We start from the raw sequence: 13,865 nt of genomic DNA, 5'->3' as shown, positions 1-13,865 counted from the left end.
CCCTCTGTGAAGGTGAGTCTGTCGATATGGACTGCACCTTCGTCAGCCCCAGCCTGCTCCACCGAGGAGCTCCAAGAACCAGCTCTGTTACCGGTACAGCTTACTACATTTTCGCACAAAATCTTTGATACATTCCCAATCATCTGATTTTAATTTAATCAAATACGGCAAAGAGGAGATATAAAAGTAAGGATTTCATTGCTCTTTCAAGTTGCATTAGATCAGTGATCACTTCAGTGATGGGAGGAAGGACGGTTACATTCGAGCAGGACCCATATAAACAAGCCAACCAACCATGTAACCAAACTCAAAACCCTTCTTTTAGGGATTGGTCAGAGGGCCAACGACAGCTTGGCTGAGATATTCGACAGAACAGGCTACGGGGAGTACGAGTCGTGTCCTCAGCATAACGGCTCATATTTGGACAAAGAGGAACCCCATCATGGGGAGGAAGAGTTTGATGATAAGGAGGAGGAGGAAGAGCATAAGGATGGTAAGGATTTTACACTGTATTTTCTCTATAATCTTCTATACTTGTTTCTTTTATTTGACCAGGCAAATTGGTTGAGAATGACCAAAATGACCTGGTCAAGTAGTACAACACTTGAGATGAATTTGCACATTCATTGTTAAATATTTATATCAATATTTTAAACTGTAATTTTATTGTCCTCTCATTAAAAGCACACATGCTTCAACCTGGAACACCCAATGGAGAACACAAAGACAGGTGAGATCATAATCGTCAGACTAACCTAGAACACTTTCATGCCAGGTTTCTAAAAGGTTTCTTTTTCTCGTTGTCCTGTAGTAAAAACCTACCGTTTGCACACGTGGTGGTGGTCCGCAAGAAAGCTGAGAGGAGGAAACTCAAGGGGCACACGTGTAAAGAGTGTGAAATCGTGAGTTGACTCGACTGTGTTTTGATGTGTGGAGCTGAAAGTGCCTGTCCATGGTCGTTTTCATTACATTTACATTTGAGTAATTTAGCAGACGCTCTTATCCAGAGCGACTTAGTGGTGAGTGCATACATTTTCGTACTGGTCCTCCGTGGGAATCAAACCCACAACCCTGGCGTTGCAAGCACCGTGCTCTACCAACTGGACCAAACTGAATAAATGTGGTGTTTTCCGTTTCAGAACTTTTTGCCAGATCAAACACAACCCACGATTTGTGACATATCTATTCCATCTCATCTCCCTCAGTACTACGCCGACCTTTCAGAGGCAGAGAGGGTGAAGAAGTTGTCAGCCTGTTCTCGGCACCGCTTCCGTTATCTTCCTCCATCAACCCCAGACCACTTTTGGGAAGTCGGCTTCCCTTCAACACAAACCTGTGTGGACAGAGGTATGCTACCCTATTCAATTGGATCCATTCAACAGAACGCAATGGTCATCAAATACATAGTATTTAATACTGTAGTCTTTTCTACACAGAAGATCATACACAATTGCCTGATGATCTTCCCTGATGTTTTCCTGAACTTCCCAAAATCTCCCTGGTGCATTTCAGTCACGGCAAACCATTCTTCCTTCAGATTGAAATACTGTCAGACTGAATTGTAATAGATAGCCCCATGTAAACACTGGCTGATGATTATATAATTTGTCACACGGTTGGGTTGTGAGAATTTTCTGATATCAAAATGGGGTCGTGGGCCACAAAGGTTTACAAACCCCTGGTATTAATTGTGACTGATGTCTAAGCACTGATTTCTTCTGAGGAGTGCATTGCTGTTGTCTCAGCCCTCAAAGGGGCGTTTTCCCCCTTGCTTCTATTCAATGTCAAACTCCACTTAATGAGATTAACAACATTGTGCTTCTTGTTTCTCCTACCAGGTTATGTAAAAGAAGATAATGATCCAGAGCAGCGCTTAAGGAGGAGAAGACCTTACAATGCTCTCCCCCAAAGGCAAAGAACAGAAGACTTAAACCAGTAGGGGAAAATAAATACCCAAACATAATGTAAAACTGTATTTAATTTTCACTGCAACAATCTGCCAGTATCATAATCCTAGTGCCTCAAAGGAATGTGTGCCTGTTGTGGTATATACACCCAGACATATTTCAGATTATTATAATTGTTTAAAACAATTGAATGGACCGTCAGAGTTCTCCCAATGTCCTCAAAAAATGAATACAGAATATGCAGCAAGAACCTCTGCTCAGTTAATTATTCTTTTTGAAACTAATATGCACCGTTGACCACTACTCTTCGGCTGTCCCCATAGGGGAGAAGTACTTTAAACCACTGCCTATGGGGGCAGCCAAGGAATCCTTTTTTTTGTGTGTTTTATTTTGGTGTATTTGTAGAGAAGAATTTTTTTTTTTGTTACTCACCTTCAAGTATATCACATCCTAGGAAATTGTATTTAATGGAAATATATAAAATCTTTATTTCTGCTTTACAGCAAGTTGTAGAAAAGGCACAGTAAATGAAAAATAATCTCAATTGAAGCATACATTCTTGTGCTATATGTTCCAAAAGCAAAAAAATATCACTGTGGGAAATTGAGTGCAAGTAAACTCGTTGAAACATTCAGTGAGGTAGAAGTAGTTTCTTTCGCAAAGGTCTCATCGCACTTGGGAAGTACTTTCAGAGTACACCAGCAGGGCTTCTCCAACATGGCTGAAGAAAACACTAAGGAGCAAACCAACACAATCACTGAAGTAAATAGTAACTTCAACAAACACCATGATCACCAAACTTGATATATAGGCTTTAAAGTAGCAGACTATAAACTGACTGAGTCTTCAGGGAATATCATCAACTGCTATTTGTCTTGAATGTAAAATTGGTGACTGGATAGATAGACATTATTTACACAGGTAGAGAGAACTCACCAGCAGAAAGATGAGGTGTTAACTTCAATGTTAAAAACAAGTGGGGATAGGCATGTGGCAAACACCTAGACAGGGTAGAGCAAGACACGGATATGTAACTGGCACATCCACTGTCCCTGAAGGAAGTCTAAAACATAATTAATTTACTATTTAACTGTCGGTTTTATGACACAATCGTTTACTTAGGTTATTACGGCAGGTTCTGCCAATAATAGCTAAGACCTTTTTCTGTAGAGGGGAGATGGTGGAAGGTAACAAATAAAGAAATAAAGATATGTTTATCGTTGATCATTAAGTTGAATTCTGACTTTCATTACCTTGGACAAAAAGATCCAGACCCTGCAGTGCTCAAGGGGTAAACCACTCTTTAGTTTGACTGATGCCAACAGCAAGAAAAAACCCAACAAGGCACTGTGGAAGATAAGTGTTTGTTACTACAGTGTATAATGCCAAAATTGTATATTTTAAAGATTTGGAAACCCTATTAGCAAGTTGATTTTATGAGATTGCTTTTAACATGCTCAACTAGACATCTGAGTTTTACCTGGCACAACAGCCACTGTGAAATCTTGGGGACAGGAGGAAAGGGAATTCCAAGGCAGCAAATAGGTCACCTAGATGGAATAAACAAGCAAAGATAAACCCAGCCATCAAAACAGATTACGTTCTCTCCTCCAAACAGGAGGGGGAGGGGGGGGGGGGTTTAAGATATATAAAATCAGCACTTGACCAAGATTTAAAATCAGTGTAACATTGGGATAACTGGACCAATACAGTTACATAATTGCAAAAGACCAAGAATAAGGAAGACATTGAGACAACTGCATTGAAATAGCAAACAGCTGTTCATATACAGTGAATTCAGAAATTTAGACCCCTTCCCTTTTTCCACATTTTGTTACGTAACAGCCTTCTAAAATTGATAACATTTATTTTTTTACTCATTAATCTACACACAATACCCCATAATGACAAAGCGAAAACAGGTTGACATTGTTGCACATTTATTAAAAACGTAAATATCTTATTTACATAAATATTCAGACGCTTTGCTATGAGAATTGAAATTAAGCTCAGGTGCATCCTGTTTCCATTGATCATCCTTGATGTTTCTACAACTTTATTGGAGTCCACCTGTGGTAAATGAAATTGATTGGACATGATTTGGAAAGGCACACACCTGTCTATATAAAGGTCCCACAGTTGACAGCCCATGTCAGAATAAAAACCAAGCCATGAGGTCGAAGGAATTGTCCGTAGACCTCCGAAACAGGATTGTGTCGAGGCACAGATCTGGGGGAAGGGTACCAAAACATTTCTGCAGCATTGAAGGTCCCCAAGAACGGTGGCCTCCATTATTCTTAAATGGAAGAAGTTTAGAACCACTAAGACTCTTCCTAGAGCTGGCCGCCCAGCCAAATTGAGCAATCGGGGGAGAAGGGCCTTGGTCACGGAGGTGGAGATGGGAGAAACTTCCAGAAGGACAACCATGTCTGTAGCACTCCACCAATCAGGCCTTTATGGTAGAGTGGCCAAACGGAAGCCACTCCTCAGTAAAAGGCACATGACTGCCCGCTTGGAGTTTGCCAAAAGGCACCTAAAGGACTCGCAGACCATGAGAAACACGGTTCTGTGGTTTGATGAAACCACGATTGAACTCTTAGGCCTGAATGTCAAGTGTCACGTCTGGGGGAAACCTGGCACCATCCCTACGGTGAAGCATGGTGGTGGCAGAATCATGCTGTGGGGATGTTTTTCAGAGGCAGGGACTGGGAGACTATTCAGGATCGAGGGAAAGATAAACAGAGCAAAGTACTGAGAGATCCTTGATGAAAACCTGCTCAGGACCTCAGACTGGGGCAAAGGTTCACCGTTCAACACAACAATGACACTAAGCAGACATCCAAGACAATGCAGGATTGGCTTCGGGACAAGTCTCTGAATGTCCTTGATTGGCCCAGCCTGAGCCCGGAATTGAACCTATTCGAACATCTCTAGAGAGACCTGAAAATAGCTGTGCAGCAACGCTCCCCATCCAACCTGACAGCTTGAGAGGATTTGCAGAGAAGAATGAGAGAAACTCCTCAAATACAGGTGTGCCAAGCCTGTAGCGTCATACCCAGGAAGACTTGAGGTTGTAGTCGCTGCCAAAACAAAGTACTGAGTAAAGGGTATGAATACTTATGTAAATTATCATTTTATTTTCTAAAAAAACATGTTTTACTTTGTCATTATGGGGTAGTGTGTGTAGATTGATGAAAATGTTCAATTAAATCCATTTTAGAATAAGGCTGTGACTTAACAAAATGTGGAAAAAGTCAAGGGGTCTGAATATTATCCAAATGCACTGTAGCTACAGAAAACTATTTGATCGATTGGTGGGGAAGAAACAGTCCAAAGGTCTTACCAGTAGGGTGTGCAGCGAAGGCCAACAGCAACACACTAGTTTCAGGATTAATGACAATTAGAACTTACATTAATTAATGACAAAACGGATTGAAGAATGCACTGCACATACACAAAGACACACACCTCAGGTGAACTATGAAAGGACATCGGGGAAAAAATCTGCAAAGCCCCCAAAAGTTATTCCCCCTCAAACTTACTCTGTGACAGCAATTAGTGACAATAACTTGATTGCCCCTGATAGTCTACTGAAGCTATAGATTGTAACATTATTTTAACTTTTTACAGTCAATTTAAAAATGCTTTGGACAATAAAGCAGTGATTAGGCCATTAACAGTTTTTTGGATCAAAGTATTTCCCTCTTACCTGAACAAATAGTTGATGTATTGTTGTTCAAGGTCACTGTAATATAGATCAGGAAAACAAACATGTTGTTTCATAGTATTCATAACAGGAAACCAGTTTTTCAATCCTTTTTCTTACACAAGGGATGCACAAATTATAGTTTACCTCAAATGACTGGACTTGAAGTGTGTCTGGAACACTCTATAGGCACCTGAAATTGATGTATTTCTGTATTAATATTGTGTTGCTAAGTGTATTCAGCGATTTTAATTTTATATGCTATACGCTTTAAACATATGACACAATCCCACAGCTGGTTTTATTCCAGACAGACTTGCCAACACAGAAGAGATGTGCCAAGGCCCACATGTAACCACCAGGGTCAAACTGAGGGTCATAGAGGGGGAGGTTGATGGCCGACATCAACAGCAGACTCACACTAGAAAGAAAGCCAATAGATTACAATTCCATAGTCTTCAAGGACAATCAGGCTAGCTTCCAACAGCATACCCAATAGCAGTTGTATGGGGTATAATATAGTATTTCAAGGGGAAGCTAACCTAATATCCAAAATGTCCCAAGTGATTCCATACATTGAAACTCGTTACGTGGAGTTTGCATTCTCTCCCTGCAGTTTAGACCTGGAATGCTGCAAAAACGGGTCAGACTGGTGACGTGCCTTTGTGCATTGCTAGCTCTGCTCTGTTGTCAGTCAGAGTGATTGAGAAATCTGGAAATCGTGGACAAAGTGTTTTATTGAAAGTGTATGGCCAATTTCTTAAAATCAAAAGTACTATTGGTTTTGAGTCAGGAAATGTGAACTTTTCCACCTAAAACTATTGAGATTTTTATGTGGCTGACAGCAACAACAGTGGAAATGGTTACCAACTGCGCACTTGTGTGGCCAACTCTGACGTATATGCCCATATTTGGAGCTTTAAGTCACCAGAAGAGAAAGCGAGCGTTCAGAGGTGTGTCGTCTAATAATTGCAGTTGAGTTGATCTTATTGTGTTGTAGCCTAGGCGCTTTACCAGTTAGCATATGTTGAGGAGATAAGACCGTAATTGTGTCATCTTACATTGCAGAATAGACTGAATAAAAATTAAAGCTGTTACATTTTAATTACTTAGGATCGGGTCTACTCACTTTTTTTTCTTCATATTCTCCAATGTCTGTGTTGGCCAGCAACTGGTTTTAGAAGTGAGGGGGACATAATTATATATATTTTTATCCAGTCAGATGAACACTCCAAACAGCCTACCCTACCGCTCGGAGGTGGTCCTAAAGCACCCCGTTGCCTGTTTTGTATCACATTCCAATGATAAAACTGGGGGGGGGACAAAAATACAATTTCACAATGTGGGGCATGTCCCACCTGTCCCCAGTGAAAGTTGCACTCCTGACATTTCATGCTTTTAACAACTGTATAGGTTTGTTTGAAATACATGGCCCCAGGAACCACCTGGGGTAGGCCTATTTGGTTGCATGTGGTCTGGTCTATTGTGTATTCGTAACCCCTACCTTCCCGTATCAATAGTGGCCATGAGTATCCTACCAATATAATTACGTTTAGCCACGTGGCCATAAATGTATTACAGATTCAAAATATCGGCACCCCTCCAAGTAGTTTCTAAATCACTCGTGAGTATTTAATCGTCAGACCTGTCTGTAGGTTGTTATTTACTTAGTATAACTAATCTGAAACATTGTGTATGTCATTGTGAATAAGGGCCTTAATCTATGCCATTTAGCAGACACTTTTATCCAAAGCGACTTAGTCATGCGTGCATACGGGTGGCCTGAGAATTTAACCCACTATCATGGCGTTGCAAGTGCCATGCTCTACCAACAGAGCTACAGAGGAGTTTTTACGTTAAGGGATTCCCCCACGAGAGCGTAGTTGTTACCCATCTCCGCTGTTGCAGTCGGCCACATAAAATAATGATAATATAATCGTTTTAGGTGGAAAAGTACCCATTTCCTGTCTCAGAACCGATAGTACTTTTGGTAAAAATGGCTAATTCGTTCATAAACTTTCAATAAAAACATAATATGCGGATTTTTCAATCACTCTTTGACTGACAACGGAGCAGATTTTGCAGTGCACAAAGACACATAACCAGCCATGTGATCCGTTTTTGCAGATTTCCAGTTCTAGGCTGCAGAGAGAGGCAAACTCCACCTAACTAGTTTCAATGTATTGAATCGTTTAGGGATTTTTTTTATTTTAGGTATACATCCCCTTTAAAGTCAATAAAACCAATACAAATCCAGTTTTGAAAACTTACTAGCTACTTTTTTTGTTAGACTACTGAATATCGAAACTTTTATTATATTAACGATAAGAAGACTTAGAACAAACCTTAATAGCTTCATCCATGGAGTTCGCTGTTAAAAAAAATATATATATATATAAGTGATTGCATGTGTATTATCGACCTTGCCCAAAGTTCAGTGTGGGTACAAGCTTACACTTACCTCCATCTGGGTTAACTTCAGGATCAGGCAATTCACCACTTCAGAAGCATTGTGAAGAGTGAAGAAGAAAGGGATAGGCTGGAATATGAAAAGCGGACATCTTAGATCAGTGTCTATCATGATAGTAGGTATACAAAATCAAGACCTAGAGCAACGTGGAGACCTTATCCCATGGTGAGAGATGCTCCCATCATTTGGGGTCATTTGATGAGTGAAATCCTAGTGTTTGCCCAGTTCCACCTTAAAAGTGTTTGTAACAGAAAAAGCTTGCATGATCAGGAGTGAATGACTCACCAAGCATGAAAGAGCTCTGGACCCAGCATAAATATTCCCTACAAACAGGAGGGATCCCGGGAGCCAGGAAAGTGCTGCTGACCTGTAGGATAATGGGGTATAATACACAAGGTCATCATCCAGGGATTAAAGTTCTCTGTCACTGCTGTGGATTTCCATCATGGATTTTTTTTTTACATGAAGGGGGGGTTAACTTGGCTCTGCAACCAATCAATCTGAGATCAATTTAAATTTCAGTCATGGGATTTTGTTTTGCTTTAATTCCTGTCATCAACCACTAGAGGGTGGTCACAGTCAGACAGTGCCACCTTGGATAACCCCCTTGCATTCCCTAATGCTGGGAATACACAGGACAAATGTAGAGGTTACCTGGGAAAGCCACTTAAATCCACCAATCCAAGCTTCCCAGAGAGCAGAAGCAGCAGGCCCCCAATAAAAGTCTGCCATCTGTACAGAATATAGGAAGATGTTTGGGGCATTATTCATTTGCGAGAATCATCCGTAGGCTAATGCTCTAATTACGCAAAAGTTTTTTTTATCGGAATATTGCACAGATGTTATTTAACACTAACTAGTGTAAACAAATGTTACTTACCCCTGAAATAGGGTTGGATATGTAAATTTCAAGACAGACAGGACATACTGTAAAACAAACGACAAAATGTATCTATATGGAATTAAGAATTACTACCTCAACTGCACAGGGCTGAACGGAGGTTTAAAACCCGGAAGAGGCTATGAGGTCTTGTTACAGTGTTAGAATACAGCCACACATTAAGCAGGAAACACATAGTTGCTTTCTTTATCTTTGATACAGCGACATACTTGCATGCCAACCAGCTAAAATCAATAATTTATCACTGATAAATCAAGCAACCGTTGTTGATGAGAGAGCATTGATGTTGGTAGGTCTGTTTGCCTGACTAGCCTGTATCTGTGGAAAAGCCAGCGAAAACTCACCTTATTCGTGAAATACGATACTACATAAAATAAACAAAATATAAGACCAGTAACATGTCTTTTGAAATGCATCTGTCTTCCCGTCTCGTAGTTAAAGATTGATCATTTTACATCATCAAGCTTTTGGTTCACCCTCAGAATGGCCGGGCATCTTTGAACGGGGTTCGAAGTCATGACACGTCATCACACAACCAAGAAATTAACCCTTACCTTAACCATTCGGAACCATTTTAACCCTATTCCAAACTTTTACCCTTATGGAGTGAACGTTATTTATAATATGGGTTACATGGATAAATTAAAATGGATGACCCTCCCTTCAGCAAAATATGTTTTACCTAAACCCTCCCTGAACGCTTGAGAGAAAAAAAACAAGTGACCCTCCCCTATACCCAAAGTAATAATTAAAACATGTGGATAACATGTCTACCTTTTACCCTCACTTCTTGGACAGACCAGAGCTGTATATGCAGTTTCAGAAACTGTTCAAGCTGTATGCATTACATGGCAACGAAGGAAATTTGATGTTGCGCAGGGCTGCGGGCCAGAAGGTTGATGGTTCGCAGAACACCATGGACAAGAGTAGGATCTTTATAGTAAAATCATTGCATGACTATCATCGTATTTGCAGGTACGAGAAGAAGAAAAAAAATCGCTGTTTGTATATATTTCATGCAATTCTATGTGATTTTACATACTAGCTAAATATTTTTTCAAACCACACAAATTACAGGCTAAGAATGGACAAGTAGATAGACCTGTGTTCATCTTATCATATTTTTCCAATGCCAAATCAGTGTGTCTTGTTTGCAACAAAACTGTCCCTGTTCGCAAATAATTAAATCTGAGACATTAGGAGAGCATGGTACTTTCAAGAGTTAGGCCTACCTTTCCACCAGTGGCGTGTATTCATGGATGCAAAGGGTAGCCATGCTTCCCAATTACTTTTTACAAATAAAAAAGAATACATCTTTCCTCTGTTGAATCATTTTCCTTTAATTCGCAAGAGACTGAATGTATCTTACAGGAGAAAGCAGTGGCGGTTCTAGACCATTTCAACTGGGGGGGGCCAAGCTGGTGCCAGTTGTACTGTTAGAGGGGCCAGTTACATTAGATGTTATTGTTGTCATCGTTTTCTTCACTGCATTGCAGGCATTAGCAGGCAAAAGACCATGTTCATAATCATCATCGTTGCCACTGTCTAATAACGGATGTAAAAAAAGAACGATAGCAAAATAATTGGTTATGTAAAAATTATTTCATACTCCACATTTAGGGGGGCCACAAGGGGGTCCAAAATTGTTGTCACAGGGGCACTGCCCCCCCCTCCCCAGAACCGCCACTGGGAGAAAGCATCCGAGCGAGCGACACAGTACCCCTATGTCTCTCTACGTGTAGGCCATCTATCTGATGCTGTCTGGTCCAAACAAGTATGACATTGTTGCTGTCCGTAGCATTGAAGGCAAGGGAAGCCAGCGAGCATCTGACCTCCCTTGACAAAAACAGTATAAAATAATTAGCCAATCAGCGTTAATCGAGCTCAACCGTGAATGCACCAAAAAAAAGTGTCAAGGTAAACCAGTTTGGATTTGGCTACTCTTCTTCCATGGCTTAATCTAACGAAAGGTCACAAGTGTTTCCCTAAAAGCTGTCTGGGTTTAAACATCTTCTATTGTACAGAATACGAACAGCTTATCAATTGATAGTGACAGAAGTAGATTACTTTCCAAGCAAAGTAAAAATGTTGTCTCCTCGGTTCTAGGTTGTAGCTCAGCCTCTGAATGACAAAGAAACTAAACAATGATATCCCCATATGCATCAGAGTCGGATCTTTCCCTACATGCTTCTGCATTGCTTGCTGTTTTGGGTTTTAGGCTGTATAAGCACTTTGTGACATCTGCTGACGTAAAAAGGGCTTTATAAGTACATTTGATTTGATATTTTACAGCTTGTTTCTAGCATACAGACCAAAGCGCTGTTATAGATCATTTTATGTAATCGGATCCTAACAAGGGTTAGGCCTGTGCTTTTTGCCATTTTCTTTCATAGAACGTAGACCTATGGCATACTCTCTCATACCCCCTCGAATTCGAATCTTAGTTATAACTTAGCAGCCCTTCACTGACAGGGATGTAGGCTATTTAAAGAGTGCATGGTGGGTGGAGGAATTGACCAACAAATCTATGGATATAGCAGCCTATAACCTAATTTAATCTGTCAAACAGGTAGGCCTACCTCTTAATTCTTACATAGGAAGAAATAGCCATCAACACACAGCCCTCTTGTTGTTAGTAAAAGTCTAATTAACATTAAGATGGTTTAAATGAGTTATGCCTACTCGAATTTGCCTACTTTCAGCACCATGAGCTGTCCATTTCCGATTGATTGTGCTGCAGCTGCTGCTTCAAGTTTCAGCACCAAAATATAAATTACTCGAATCTGGCTTATTGTGAGTTCAATAACTTGAGTCCAGTGGTTCACTCAGGTTAGCTCAGCCAGAGTTTTTCCCCCTCGTGATGTCATCTGCTGGGTTGTTAGCAGTGTCGACATATCTCCACTCCCTAACATGTGAGATATTGTATCTCAGCGACTCTGGTACCGACAAACACTTTGTAACGTCACAACTCCGATTGCAGCCAGTATAAGACGGTTGTTGAATCTGACCACAGGGTAGTCCTGCGGATCTCCAAAGTAAGCTCAGTTTGCAGAAGACGAGCTAGTTGTGCTCCAGTCAGGGCAGCACTGAGATCCAGGCGGGGTATTGAGAGATGGTGCTTGGGTGCGACACGAGATCTTGCCATGAGAAATGAGACGTACTTGTCCTTGGTCGTCCTCGGTGCGGAGATGGCTCTATCTGAAGCATCGCAAAAGATGTGGATGTTGGTGGTCACTATGGCACTGTCTATATTTGGAGGGACATAACACCTAGGGATGACGACATCTGACAGCGTCGGAAGTTTACGCTCCCACTCCTTCCACTGGTCTAATAGGGGTGCCTGTAAGATGGTGTCTTGCCATCCCCTCTCCTTCTTCCAGAGCTCCTGTACCAGGATCTTTGCTCTCGTCGTGTAGGGGATGATATATCCCAGGGGCTCGTACTGGCTGGCAAGAGTACGGTAGATGGTCTTCATGGTGGGCGTCGGCTTCACCACAGGGCGGTACTTGTACCCCAATGTATCTGTAGGGCAGTGCCAGAGGAGTCCTAATGTGGGCTCTTCAGGGTCCACACAGTCTTGGAAGAGCCACAGTTCTGCGCTCACAGATCTTGCTGCTTTAGGGAGATGCTCAACAATGGCCGGGACATTACTCGCCCATTGACAGATCTCGAATCCTCCCGGGGCAGGCAGAGTCTTTGTCTTGTTCGCCAGCTGGCGTGCTTCCTGGGATGCAGGGAGGCTATGCAGGCAATTGTCGATGTAGAAGGCATGTTCCACCATCTGTAGCACATCCTCGTTATCATCCTTGTGATCTCACACATGTTGCTGCAGGGGCTGTAGGTCATGCCAAAAGGAAGAACCTGCCATTCGTAGACGTCTGGTCCTTGGTCACTCTTCAGATCCCTCCACGGGAATCGGAGGCCTCGGTCTTGGGGTAGCAGGCGCACTTGATGAAAGTGATAGCCTCATGATCTTGCTTGGACCGGGTCACCATCTTCTTGTTGAGGTAAGGCAGTGTATCAATCTTCCACAGCTTCTTCTCATGGCAGAAGAGGCCATCTGAACAGGAGATGGTGGAAGTGAACAGGCGCTGATGTTCCTTGCCGGAATTGGACGGGGAGTTGGAAGGCCCTTGGAGTGCTTGACCAAGTGTTGTGTTGACTGCAACAGGTCCACTTTGAGGGCCCATGCACACCGGTTCCATTGGTGTCAGCAAGTGGGGGTGATCTGAACCGATCAGGACCAGGGGACTGGCCTTGGTGAAGGTCTTGAGGGAAAGACCTCGGAGGTGTTAGTAATGCTTCTGCAAAGCCTCCACTGGGTAGGAGTACTCTGCAAGGTCTAGGTCATCAGCAGTGAAGGCTTTGGTTATACTGAACTGTTTGGACGGGTTGCACACTGGTGAAAACTTAAGTGACTGAGTGGCATTTTAACTGCACCACCTCTTGATGTACAGTCCTAAGCATCAGGGACGCCAGCTGCTGAACAGCAGAGAGAAGGACAATGGTACGCTCTGAGCTGTCATCTAGGACTGCATTGGTTTCGAGGTGTCTGTTACCATTGTGGAGCCGGACTTTGACCACCTTTAGCATCACACGGCCAGAGTGATTTGGTCGGTCCAGGTAGACTGTAGTCGGAGGTGTCTTTGCAGATGTTGCACTGCTTTTTTAGGGTGCAGGAATCTGGCTGGTGTCCTCACCCACTCCGCCAGCACTGGTCTTTATCCTTGACCCACTGAGCTATTTGGTGTTTGGAGAGCTTCTTAAACTTCTCACAAGAACTGAGGTAGTGCTCTTGGTTCTTGCAGAAAGGGCAGTATGGTTTAGGCTGCTCTTTGCCCTTGGATGCCTTCCTTTCCTGCGGAGCTGAGGACTCTGAAA

General features: G+C 42.2%; 2 protein-coding genes across 2 annotated transcripts in view; one reads left to right on the top strand and one right to left on the bottom strand.

Annotated features, from left to right (window-relative positions):
- rbbp8 (retinoblastoma binding protein 8) overlaps nt 1-2,541 on the top strand; it is a 14,065-nt gene extending 11,524 nt beyond the window's left edge. The window contains 7 exon segments of the mRNA XM_070435705.1: nt 13-93; nt 326-493; nt 685-730; nt 812-902; nt 1,206-1,347; nt 1,839-1,899; nt 1,901-2,541. Coding sequence (XP_070291806.1) covers nt 13-93; nt 326-493; nt 685-730; nt 812-902; nt 1,206-1,347; nt 1,839-1,899; nt 1,901-1,931 — 620 coding nt within the window. The 3' untranslated portion in view covers nt 1,932-2,541.
- LOC111953494 (UDP-N-acetylglucosamine transporter TMEM241 homolog) lies at nt 2,302-9,668 on the bottom strand. Its single transcript, XM_023972802.2, has 14 exons — nt 9,329-9,668; nt 8,964-9,010; nt 8,738-8,815; nt 8,369-8,450; nt 8,075-8,152; nt 7,959-7,984; nt 5,934-6,034; nt 5,761-5,806; nt 5,617-5,652; nt 5,251-5,285; nt 3,388-3,457; nt 3,161-3,254; nt 2,844-2,908; nt 2,302-2,640 (listed from the first exon to the last, which is right to left on the bottom strand). Exons 1-14 carry the CDS (start codon nt 9,398-9,400, stop codon nt 2,574-2,576), a joined length of 897 nt encoding a protein of 298 aa, XP_023828570.1. The 5' UTR covers nt 9,401-9,668; the 3' UTR covers nt 2,302-2,573.
- Nucleotides 9,669-13,865: the final 4,197 nt, after the last annotated feature.

Source organism: Salvelinus sp. IW2-2015, linkage group LG27 (genome assembly GCF_002910315.2).
Source record: "Salvelinus sp. IW2-2015 linkage group LG27, ASM291031v2, whole genome shotgun sequence".
NCBI classification, from domain to species: domain Eukaryota; kingdom Metazoa; phylum Chordata; class Actinopteri; order Salmoniformes; family Salmonidae; genus Salvelinus; species Salvelinus sp. IW2-2015.
The sequence above is the reverse complement of the archived record's forward strand: the minus strand, read 5'-3'. Positions and strand labels throughout refer to the sequence as shown.